Source organism: Schistocerca americana, chromosome 11, assembly GCF_021461395.2.
Source record: "Schistocerca americana isolate TAMUIC-IGC-003095 chromosome 11, iqSchAmer2.1, whole genome shotgun sequence".
NCBI classification, from domain to species: Eukaryota; Metazoa; Arthropoda; class Insecta; order Orthoptera; family Acrididae; genus Schistocerca; species Schistocerca americana.
This window is the reverse complement of record NC_060129.1, coordinates 52,812,229-52,825,101: the sequence shown is the minus strand read 5'-3', so window position 1 is coordinate 52,825,101 and position 12,873 is coordinate 52,812,229. Positions and strand designations below refer to the sequence as shown.

At 47.2% G+C, this 12,873-nt stretch overlaps 2 protein-coding genes across 2 annotated transcripts in view; one reads left to right on the top strand and one right to left on the bottom strand.

Moving 5' to 3' along the window:
* The window catches only part of LOC124553860 (poly [ADP-ribose] polymerase tankyrase-1-like), an 82,080-nt gene that overhangs the window by 50,061 nt on the left and 19,146 nt on the right, over nucleotides 1-12,873 (bottom strand). The gene's annotated exons all lie outside the window — the stretch shown is intronic.
* On the top strand, nucleotides 10,527-11,032 carry LOC124553862. The gene has a single exon (XM_047127854.1). The coding sequence runs from the start codon at nucleotides 10,527-10,529 to the stop codon at nucleotides 11,028-11,030; it is 504 nt and encodes a 167-aa protein (XP_046983810.1). The 3' UTR covers nucleotides 11,031-11,032.

The window sequence follows — 12,873 nt, the reverse complement described above, 5'->3', positions numbered from 1 at the left end:
GTAGAGGTTTTGCGTGAATCGAATGTTTGGATATTGATTATTAGAATGCATGGATGTTAACCCTTAAATGGAAGTGATAGTTTAACGAACATAACTAAAATCGCTGGTCCAGATGGACCCTTGAATAGAAATTCAACACAATCCCCATAAAAGATATAATTCATATGTAAATGCATAATGATTGTATTAAAATAAATTTTATTTCTAATATAAATAAACTTTTATTGAGTAAAAATTTTACATTGTGTTATTTGTTCAACTTTAAGTCCTATGTTTCATATTTTTCAAGAAATTTTAGTATATTACTTTGGATTGCTACATGATTGCTTACATAAAAAAACCTAGATATACTATGCGGTTCTCATAACCTCCGCTTAACATTAAACAACGACTCTACATGCCACCAGTCATAAACAAAAACAATGAAAACGAAACATGGAGGTGTCCAAATGTTATCTATATCAGTACCTGAACGAAGAACGGCACTTGGTACACAACACTGCTTTTCCTGCATGCCGTTTACAGATGAATTTAAAACAAGTGTCGCATTTTTGTGATATTTTGCTGTCAGTTTTAGGACCACATAAATAACGTTTTCCTTTTTTTCGTGATCCACATTGATTACAAGGTGAATTTTCTGGTCATTGGTCATTTTGTGGCTCATCAGCTGCCCCTAGAAAATTATCTATCCTGCTCTCAAATCTACTGAAGATGAATAATCTTTCTTTATGTGATAAAGGGCCTCATCAAATTTAGTCCAATTTCTTTTATGTACTGATTACTTTTCATACGCTTTACACCATTTGATGCCTTCCATAATACGAATCCACTTGCACTCGCAATATTCAATGTTCTTCTAGGACTGAATAATTGGCGAATTTCTGATCTCATGTATCAACACCACCTTTCATTCTCTTGCAAAATTCAATTATGTCAGGTTTACCACTATTTTCATTGACTGAATTCTCATGGTGCATTGATGAGATCACCACTGCGCTTCGATCCTTTTTCTGGACATAAGATGTCAACGTTTTATCCTTCATGAAACCAAATAACGTAGATCCTACTACCCGTTGTTTATTGGATAAAAATTATGGGGGTATTTTCCTTTTAATTTCGTTCATCGTTCCAATGAAGGTCAAACCATTGTCCATCTGTCTGTCAACGAGCTCCACAGGAGAAAACCCATTAACGGCAGTTATATTTCTATTTGTTCCAAATAAAGGTTCTGCAAGCTGCAGTACATTGTGTATTGGAACGGAAAGTTGGCTTGTTTTATAAGTAATTGCTTTGCCTGTATAGCATAAAAGCATTGTATAGACAGTGTGTTTTAGCGTCGCAAAGGCACTTAATCTTGCTGCCATGTTTAGCAGACTTCGAGTTCATATAAAGCTTGAAAAAACATTTCCCTCTAAAAGGGCGAAGCAGTTCATCAACTGTCAAATATTCTGAGCAGCTATTATAATTTTTTTTTTTTGACAGTTCAGAATGAAATCTCCAAATATTTCTGAGTGAGAGTAGCGCGTTCATTAGCTCTTCTTTCTTCCCAGAAATTCACATATTGAACTCTCAAAACAGATAACAGGAACATAAATCTCTTTACTGACATCGTTATTCTGAATATATCTTGGCTTGTTACATCAGTTGCCCATAAACTCTGTATGTCTTCATGGCCAGATTTCAATACACTTGATGATAGTAACAAACCAAAGGTTGCTTTCATTTCCGTAATACTCAAATGGTTAGTGTAAGTAGCATTATTTTAATACTTTTCTGATTATTCTGTTATTTTATGATTAGTGTGAGTGCAAATACACTCCTGGAAATGGAAAAAAGAACACATTGACACCGGTGTGTCAGACCCACCATACTTGCTCCGGACACTGCGAGAGGGCTGTACAAGCAATGATCACACGCACGGCACGGCGGACACACCAGGAACCGCGGTGTTTGCCGTCGAATGGCTCTAGCTACGCAGCATTTGTGCACCGCCGCCGTCAGTGTCAGCCAGTTTGCCGTGGCATACGGAGCTCCATCGCAGTCTTTAACACTGGTAGCATGCCGCGACAGCGTGGACGTGAACCGTATGTGCAGTTGACGGACTTTGAGCGAGGGCGTATAGTGGGCATGCGGGAGGCCGGGTGGACGTACCGCCGAATTGCTCAACACGTGGGGCGTGAGGTCTCCACAGTACATCGATGTTGTCGCCAGTGGTCGGCGGAAGGTGCACGTGCCCGTCGACCTGGGACCGGACCGCAGCGACGCACGGATGCACGCCAAGACCGTAGGATCCTACGCAGTGCCGTAGGGGACCGCACCGCCACTTCCCAGCAAATTAGGGGCACTGTTGCTCCTGGACTATCGGCGAGGACCATTCGCAACCGTCTCCATGAAGCTGGGCTACGGTCCCGCACACCGTTAGGCCGTCTTCCGCTCACGCCCCAACATCGTGCAGCCCGCCTCCAGTGGTGTCGCGACAGGCGTGAATGGAGGGACGAATGGAGACGTATCGTCTTCAGCGATGAGAGTCGCTTCTGCCTTGGTGCCAATGATGCTCGTATGCGTGTTTGGCGCCGTGCAGGTGAGCGCCACAATCAGGACTGCATACGACCGAGGCACACAGGGCCAACACCCGGCATCATGGTGTGGGGAGCGATCGCCTACACTGGCCGTACACCACTGGTGATCGTCGAGGGGACACTGAATAGTGCACGGTACATCCAAACCCTCATCGAACCCATCGTTCTACCATTCCTAGACCGGCAAGGGAACTTGCTGTTCCAACAGGACAATGCACGTCCGCATGTATCCCGTGCCACCCAACGTGCTCTAGAAGGTGTAAGTCAACTACCCTGGCCAGCAAGATCTCCGGATCTGTCCCCCATTGAGCATGTTTGGGACTGGATGAAGCGTCGTTTCACGCGGTCTGCACGTCCAGCACGAACGCTGGTCCAACTGAGGCGCCAGGTGGAAATGGCATGGCAAGCCGCTCCACAGGACTACATGCAGCATCTCTACGATCGTCTCCATGGGAGAATAGCAGCCTGCATTGCTGCGAAAGGTGGATATACACTGTACTAGTGCCGACATTGTGCATGCTCTGTTGCCTGTGTCTATGTGCCTGTGATTCGGTCAGTGTGATCATGTGATGTATCTGACCCCAGGAATGTGTCAATAAAGTTTCCCCTTCCTGGGACAATGAATTCACGGTGTTCTTATTTCAATTTCCAGGAGTGTATGTGCGATTATGTCATCTGATATCAGCAAATGCCATGACGGAATTGGTGACATGCTCCGTTTTTGACGAACTGTATCGATGAGACCAGGCAGGTGAGTGATGATGGTGTGGCTTCTGACTCTGGACCTAGCTGGTAGATGACTAGACCACTTTAATCGATTTTTACGTCAAAAATATGAACTACTTGAGAGCCAACTAACTCCCTCTACTAAACCACCAGACGATGGATTACTTGAATCAGAACAAATTTCTTGTTGTGTGTTTTCATCGTCACTTATGTCGTCATCACTTACGTTCTTTTAATCACAAGGTTCAAAATCGCTTAAAGGTTCTGTATCTGAATAATTTTCGACTAATAACAGTTCACAGATTTCTTTTTCAGTGATACTGTGCTGCATTCTGGAAATAAAGTGCCTGAAACCCACAAAATAATTGAATATACCCTAAAAGAAGCCCTTATCAGGAATCGTGAGTCAGATTGGACTTTCAGTAAATTTCAAGTAGCGAGCTCCCCGTCCCTGGTGCACCTCACAATAAACTGAGACAGGAACGTACCTACAGCTTTTGCATGGAGGGGGGGGGGGGTGTAAGACTGTCATTTAAGAAGGTAAACCTGTCTACGCCCCACCACATAAAAAGATTTTGCTGTTAACGCTAATAGTCAATCAAGTAGAAATTTAAAAACCCACAAATACGTTAGCATCCATATTACATGCGGGTATAACTGTAGAGAAACATTAATTGATGCAAGCGTCTTTAAATAAAACATATGTATTGTAGCTGTTGAGGTATTTATTTATGAAAAAGCAACTAATTCTAAGCTAACATTGGAGGTAATTACGTATTTTTGAATATCATTATTAATCATTTATATTAAGCGATAATATTATTACATTAGTCTTTGTATTTAAATTGTGACACTTTGGCATTTTGCTGTAACTCCAGGTCGTAAGTTAATTTAAAAATAAACATTAATAACTTTAATTTATGGTATTATATTTAGCCTTTTACGTCTTGCTGCTAATTTACTAATAATTTCTTCACAATCCAGTTGCACCGACAGGGGTGCAAAATTGTTTTATCTGCAACTGTTTGTCACATTTACTTTTCAGCCAATGAACAATCCACCATTTTTGCTGGCAAAAAAGCTACTTCAACATGGACAAAGTTGCAACTATTATTCATTATTAAACTTCATAAAATTATATCACACTGTACAGCCTCAGTGATTGTAGTTTCAAGATTAGGTACCACAAAAGGAGAGCTCCAAAACAATCACACGCTTTCTATGTTTATATTGTTCATGGAAAACTTATTTTAGGAAAAGTATAAGAAACTTTCAATAAGTGATTGAATAATTTATTAATTTGAGATTTACTCTGCCAATACATGTGCCTGTAACCACATGAAATTTCATTAAGATGACACTAACACGTTTCAATTGTTTTGAAGTGAGTAGGTCCTAGGGAAAGCCCCCATAATCCAGGCAATTGTTACTATAAATATAAGTAGAAAATAGGTATTAAACATTATAACCAAATTCTCTCATATAATAGCCTAACGCAGAATTAAACTAGAAAAAATTGGTATAACGTATTTTGCGATAGGCCCATTTGTTCACTTGTGATGAAATGTTAAACTGGAAGGTTATTCTTAATTTTAGCAAAACTGTGGCTCAAAATCATATAACCCTTTTTATAATGGTAAATAGGAGACTCACCCTTCTTTGTTTCTTCCTCAGTTTTCCTGGATGGGCCCGCTTCTTCATGCTGAGATTCCGCATCACGTGGTGACATTCCACTATCTTTCGAAACAAGTGCATCCGAATTCTGTGTCTCTTTTTTAGAAAAAATAACCAAAAGGGATTTCTGTCTTGTCCGTTTCATAGTTTTTTTTTGTTTAAACGCGACTGTTTTAACAACTAAACACACGCACGCACAGTTTAAGCTGGCTTAACACACTACGCCCGAAACTTCGCCACTCTAATTGTGACTGCCCAAGGGGAAGCTACAGAACACATTGGATTGATTCCGTTCAATGTTGCCAGCCAAAAATAAGTTAATTCCGCTATCAACACATCCAAATTCCACTACAGTTTCAAATGTAATTTATGATATTGTCTACATAAATCCTGACGATATACAGGCTAAATAAATAATTTAAGCTATAAACAAATATATTCCATATCTTTCCAGCTGGGGCATTTAACGATCAGCGACAGCTAGGACGACAGTGCCCAGTGATGGACCTGAATATCGTGCTTCATTCAAATAGTTGCTGTTAATGTAGTAATTGTAGTTTGATCCGACAGGTAATTTTCTTCTCTATATGGAATCTGAACTGACTAAGGCGTAAGGAGTTAATTTATAAGATTTATTTTAGCATTGTGTGTGTGTGAAACGTTTCAATGTTTATTAAAATCACAGTGAAATATATGAATTTGTTGATGCAGCAGTATTTTGATCACCTTCATTTCTCAGATAATAATTGATATGTTTTTCAAACTTACGGGAATGTCCCTCCGTAATTGTGTACGAAACATAATGATGATCAATAACGGTTCTTTTTTTGGATGTCTAGTCATACTTTCAACAAGTCACTTAACGTTTCTGCGAGTAGCTTAGTAAGTCTTTCACTTTTAATGTACACTCCTGGAAATGGAAAAAAGAACACATTGACACCGTTGTGTCAGACCCACCATACTTGCTCCGGACACTGCGAGAGGGCTGTACAAGCAATGATCACATGCACGGCACAGCGGACACACCAGGAACCGCGGTGTTGGCCGTCGAATGGCGCTAGCAGCGCAGCATTTGTGCACCGCCGCCGTCAGTGTCAGCCAGTTTGCCGTGGCATACGGAGCTCCATCGCAGTCTTTAACACTGGTAGCATGCCGCGACAGCGTGGACGTGAACCGTATGTGCAGTTGACGGACTTTGAGCGAGGGCGTATAGTGGGCATGCGGGAGGCCGGGTGGACGTACCGCCGAATTGCTCAACACGTGGAGCGTGAGGTCTCCAAAGTACATCGATGTTGTCGCCAGTGGTCGGCGGAAGGTGCACGTGCCCGTCGACCTGGGACCGGACCGCAGCGACGCGAGGATGCACGCCAAGACCGTAGGATCCTACGCAGTGCCGTAGGGGACCGCACCGCCACTTCCCAGCAAATTAGGGACACTGTTGCTCCTGGGGTATCGGCGAGGACAATTCGCAACCGTCTCCATGAAGGTGGGCTACGGTCCCGCACACCGTTAGGCCGTCTTCCGCTCACGCCCCAACATCGTGCAGCCCGCATCCAGTGGTGTCGCGACAGGCGTGAATGGAGGGACGAATGGAGACGTGTCGTCTTCAGCGATGAGAGTCGCTTCTGCCTTGGTGCCAATGATGGTCGTATGGGTGTTTGGCGCCGTGCAGGTGAGCGCCACAACCAGGACTGCATACGACCGAGGCACACAGGGCCAACACCCGGCATCATGGTGTGGGGAGCGATCGCCTACACTGGCCGTACACCACTGGTGATCGTCGAGGGGACACTGAATAGTGCACGGTACATCCAAACCGTCATCGAACCCATCGTTCTACCATTCCTAGACCGGCAAGGGAACTTGCTGTTCCAACAGGACAATGCACGTCCGCATGTATCCCGTGCCACCCAACGTGCTCTAGAAGGTGTAAGTCAACTACCCTGGCCAGCAAGATCTCCGGATCTGTCCCCCATTGAGCATGTTTGGGACTGGATGAAGCGTCGTCTCACGCGGTCTGCACGTCCAGCACGAACGCTGGTCCAACTGAGGCACCAGGTGGAAATGGCATGGCAAGCCGTTCCACAGGACTACATCCAGCATCTCTACGATCGTCTCCATGGGAGAATAGCAGCCTGCATTGCTGCGAAAGGTGGATATACACTGTACTAGTGCCGACATTGTGCATGCTCTGTTGCCTGTGTCTATGTGCCTGTGGTTCTGTCAGTGTGATCATGTGATGTATCTGACCCCAGTTATGTGTCAATAAAGTTTCCCCTTCCTGGGACAATGAATTCACGGTGTTCTTATTTCAATTTCCAGGAGTGTATGTCATCATGGAGAAAGTACCTGCATTCCCGTGCATATATTACATGTTTTGTACTTGTCAGTGAAAATTTACGAGGGTTTTACATTTCGCCATAGAAAGTTGAATTACGTTACATTTTTAACAATTTCAGAATTTCGCCGCTACGCCACGAAGGCCAAAAAACTCCAATACGCGTAGTGGAATTCCGCAACGGTTGGCAAGTTTGCACTCACTTCCGTTGCACACATAGTGAGTCTGGGGGGGTAGACACCCCGCCGCAGGGCACAGCTATTTGTTGCAGCCTCATTTCTCCATAGCGTTCACTACGTCAACGAAGCGCAGTGCGCGACTATTTTGTGGCACGGGGTTTCAAAAGCGGGTATTCTTCCAATATTGGCGTTTTTTTGAGTAAACTAAGGAAGGGGGGGGGGGGTAGCGCATGAAGCAAACCCCATGCGTTTCCGTTGTTAGACTGTTTTATTGTTGCCGGCGTGTCCAAAATGACCCACGATTCCGGTTAAGCATGACGTGAACTTTGCTGCAGATAAGGTGTGTTTTTGCTATGGTTGAGCAATATTCACTGCATCACGAGTGAAGTGTCCCTATGTGTCTCGTTTTAAAGGCGATTATATCCCTTAAGGGCTCCAAAATAGGTGAAACATAGCCTGCCTCACCGTTTTCTCTGCTTAGTTGTTGGAAGGATATCGGTCTACGTACGCTGATTAACGGTAACCGTAAACAGAAGCATTGTGCATTGTTTGGGTGACCAGTATACCAGCGGCCTAAACCGTCGTACGACTACAAACTAGGACGTCCTGCAACTGCTGTACGTTGTTGGCGACGTTGCAACTTGTTCGCTGATGTTTTCTGTTACAGTCAAGCGCCGGTATACCAGTCGTGAACGATAGAGAGGAGATGGCTGCGAGAAGACGTCGGCCAATCGCACGCTGGCCGACGCTTTGCCAGGATGACAACGCGAGAGTGGCGGCCCCTACGCGAAGACGACATTAGCGCCGCGGCCGACTGGTCGCGGCCCAGTTAAGTGGTAGCTTCAAGAGCATCGAGTTCTGTAGCAGCTTGCAGGTTAGGCACTTGCACATCAGCAACTTAGGATTGTTTATACTGAAAAAAATGGTTCAGATGGCTCTGAGAACTATGGGACTTACATCTCAGGTCAGTCCCTTGACTTGGAACTACTTAAACGTAACTAAACCTAAGGACATCGCACACATCCATGCACGAGGCAGGATTCGAACCTACGACCGTAGCAGCAGCGCGGTTCTGGACTGAAGCGCCTAGAACCACTCGTCCACAGCAGTTGGCGTTTATAGTGAAGATCGTTGCTTATTTTGCATGTCGCCCTTTGCTTGCGACGCATCTGTGTAATTGACAAAGTTTTATTATATTTTCCTATTGTAATAAAACTCACGAATACGATTTGCCTGAGTGTTGCCTAGCGATCTGAGAAAGCAGGTTGTCTACACACCCCGTATTTGACGACTAGGCTGGATTTAAGATTTTCCATGTGTAGTATGTTGACACGTGAGAGTAAAATTGCGGCTTATCAAAAGTAACGGCCATGCATAGTGAGAAAAATTCAGGTAACACAGTTCGAGGTGGTGACAATGCCCCTGCACTGCATTTTCTGTATGTGAAAGACACGCTTTGTCCATTTTGAATGTAAACTGTCAAAGGAAAAAGTATGTCGACCGTGGCTTGGAAGAGAAAAAAAATGCACCATACAACTTCAGTGCTACAGGGTACCAGTTAACATTGGTCGATTTTATTGATATACGCTTTCCACTGCCCTATCACTCCTTTTGTGGCCTGGTTCGCAAATGTAAATGATCCATTTTGCCAAATTCCACTTCTCGCTGTTGGTGTGAGGTTTGCACGTTTTCGAGGACGGCGTCAGTGTGAGTGCACTGGCGTATGCGGACGATATCGTGCTTCTGGCGCGGGATTCAGAGGCGATGCAGACGCTCCTCAATGTTGTGGGTGAGGCGGCGACGTGGGCCGGGCTTACCTTCAAGCCGTCGAAGTGTGCCACGCTTCACATCCGCCGTCGGCAGACACTAGGCTCGGTATTCGCCCTGCAAGGGGGAGAACCAGCCGTGCTCGGTGCGGGTGACGCCTACCTCCATCTTGGCGTCCCCACCGGGTACAAAGTCACGCAGACGCCAACGGATGCGATCGCGGCAATTCGACGCGACTTGCAGCACCTGGACGCTTCCCTGCTGGCTCCCTGGCAGAAGATTGACGCTGTGCGTGTCTTCCTCCTCCCTAGGCTTGACTTTGTCATGCGGGGCGGAGCGGTACGCAAGGGGCCGCTATCTGCACTCGACAAGGCAGTGAAAGCGGCTGTTAAATCTTGGCTGTTCCTCCCACAGCGTGCGTCCACTGAACAGCTCTACCTCGCGCTGGGAGAGGGAGGATGCGGCCTGACGCCGCTCGCGGACGCTGCGGACATCTCGACGATCGTCCACGGCTTCCGCATGCTGCACTGCGACGACGCCACCGTCCGAGACATCGCCTGGGCCACTCTATCCACGGCCGCGCGCCGCCGGCTGGGGAGGGAGCCGAGTCGACCCGACTTGGCCACCTACCTTAGCGGCAGCACTGAGGGCGACCTCGCACGAGACGGAGGCGACATTCAGTCACTGTGGACACGCGTCAGGAACGCCACAAGGCACCTAGCGCCGCGAGGCGTTACCTGGCGCTGGAGTGAACTGCTTTCTGAGTTGCAGGTGGAGGTCGGCGGCCGGCCCGCCATCGCTGACGACGCGGAACACGGCGGCATCGGAGGGGTGACGCAGCCGGCCACGGAGGGGGCGGCGCCTGTGACTACACGACACCTCGATGATGGCGGCGATGGACCGCAACACGATGATGACAGCGTGGGACGCATCGTCAACACTGGCGTCGAGCATGTCCGGGTGGGAGGGGGCGCCAAACGTCTCCTCTCGCGGACGCTCCGCGAGTGTCTGAGGCAGCGCCTGCGCAACCTCCTACTCAGGAAACCTGACCAGGGGAAGGTGTTCGAGTGTACCAGGGAGTCCACAGCGTCCAACCACTTCATAGCGGGAGGCAAATACACCCGCTTCGCAGACTGGCGCTTTATCCATCGCGCCAGGCTCGGAGTCGTGCCTCTGAACGGATGTCGCCGCTTTGATGGGCGGGCAAACAACAACAAAGCCTGCCGACGCTGTGGCCACAACAACGAGACGCTCCCGCACGTGATGGTGCACTCAGCAGCCCTGCAGTATCGCCACAACGCGGTCCTCAACCGCCTCGCGACAGCAGTCGCTGGGCGGCCAAGGAGAGGAAACGCTGCTGTTCCTGACATCAGGATTAACCAAGCCGTCATAGGGGACAGCAGTGGGCTGCGTCCGGACCTCGTAATAACCGACGAGGCCGCGAAGACTGCGACCATCGTCGATGTGACAATCCCCTTCGAGAATAGGCGGATTGCGCTCGACAACGCTCGGCAACTGAAGAGGATAAAGTACGCCGACGTTGCGCGCGGATTAGCCGCTCGCGGCTATTCCGTCACTGTCGACGCCCTGGTTGTCGGCAGTCTGGGTGCGTGGGACCGCCAGAACGATGCAGTGCTTCGGCACCTAGGCATCGCTAGCCGCTACTGCCAACTGATGCGGCGGCTGATGGTGTCTGACACCATCAAGTGGTCCCGCGACATTTACGTGGAACACATTACTGGCCACCGCCAGTATGTGTCCCCCTAGACTGTGGCATTCTCTGACGTCAGGCTGCGAGACCCTCGAGACTGCAGTCGTCGGAGAACTTCGAGGTCGGTGCCTTCGTGACGTCGGCGTCGAGATTCTCCTCCACGACGCGGGACCGCGGCGCTACACCATCTTCGCGCCGCACTGCAGCAGTGCCGAGTCAGTAGCGGTGCGTGCGGTGCTGCCTGGTGCCCCTCCCTCCGTGGTGTCCGCCGAATATGGCCCCCACCTCGGCTGGCGCGGTGCTAGGCGGCGCCAAACGTGTGCCTACTGCCCGGCAGTCTCCAGCCAGCGTGGGAAGCAACGCCCTCCTGCCACGACACCCCGGTGACGTCTGCCGCAAGGCGGACAGAGGGGAGGAGTCCGGCTGTGTGTGACCCGCCTGCGTGCGTGGCACACCAGCCGCTGGCAGCCGTGCATGTGCAGTGTGCTGTCAGGGCATGGAGATGAATGCAATAAACAAAATAGATCCTAAAACCAGCTCCAAACCTTCCCCGGTCTGAAATATCTAAGGCCGCGCCTATCGCGGGATTAATCTTAAGGTAATATACTTAAGCATCCGCGCCTAACGCGGTCTTCCAATATTTAAGTAGTGGGCTTAACCCACGAATTAGAATAAGATTCAACTATTTAAGTACGGTTAGAACCGTCTACTATATATTTTAACTTAAATTTTCATTAAATTTGTAAAACTCGCATTGTATAGAGTCATTGATATTCTTTTTTAAATTTATACTTCGTAAAACTGTAACTAAGAATTATCTCGGAAAATAAAAATCTATCCTAATGATTAACTATTTCAGTATTATTGTTTCATAGTTTTAAAGTGATCGATTTTCTGGTATCTTTAGTCAATGGTCGACGACAAAATTGGTATCCGTCATTGCCAGGTGTAGTCTCGCCGACAGTCACCTTTCGTTACTTTTCCTGCATTTCCCGACGGGCATGTAAGGAGAACCAGTTTTCGTTGAAGACTTCCACTAGATATGGGTCAATGTCGATTTCTGGTATTTGTGCTTCTGCTGATGAGTTTGAAGTGGCCTGGATTTTGTGGTCAATAAAATCAAACTGTATTATTATGATACTCCTCTACTTTGCCGCTCAACGGAATACATCCAGCAGCGTGTCTCTCGAAAACCATGATGATCGGCAAAGAAAATTATTCAAAATTTCAGTGCTTGTATTAAGTCAGGCGCAGAAAATAATACGAGATTCAGCTGATGACCCTGCGGTGAACCTAAGTTGTTTTGCTTCATCCCATGAATGGTTGCATGTGAATACGTTAAAATAACCTGAGTGGCCATTTGTGCAAACAAATGTCTTTGTAACTTGCATGTATCATTCATGTGCTGTGGAAAGCCTTGTCACTAATATAACTGTTTTTCCCAGCTCATTGGCATTCCGTTGACATCATTAACAACTGAGTGACGTAAATAAGGGAATTATAGTCTGTAAACTCAAGAGCGAGCAGCGCTTTTGGTGGTGGAAGTGGCCTTTCCCGGAAGAACGCTGACACCGTCCTACAGGGGCACCCAAACTCTGTTGCCCGTTATCGGTCTAGCGGTGTAGATCGGCGAGCAGTGATGTACGTCGTTTCTGTTCGTGGGATCTTAGTTGTTAGCATGTTAGCATCAATGAGTTAACTTTGTATACTTACTGATGTACTTCGATATCTGGAAGTGATGGATAGTAGTCTAGCATTGCGAGAAAATATGCAGAATACGAAGAAGTGGAGGTATTTGCGGAGTAACGAGCGTTCGATCGTCTCTAATGTTATTACTGCGTGTATTAAAGAGGCGACCCAAAGAGAACTGTTGGCTAACATTACCAGTCCCAATTATAG

What these genes read in the sequence shown, in the direction of transcription:
- LOC124553862 (XM_047127854.1), top strand. Translation starts at nt 10,527, where the DNA reads ATGGTGCACTCAGCAGCCCTGCAGTATCGCCACAACGCGGTCCTCAAC.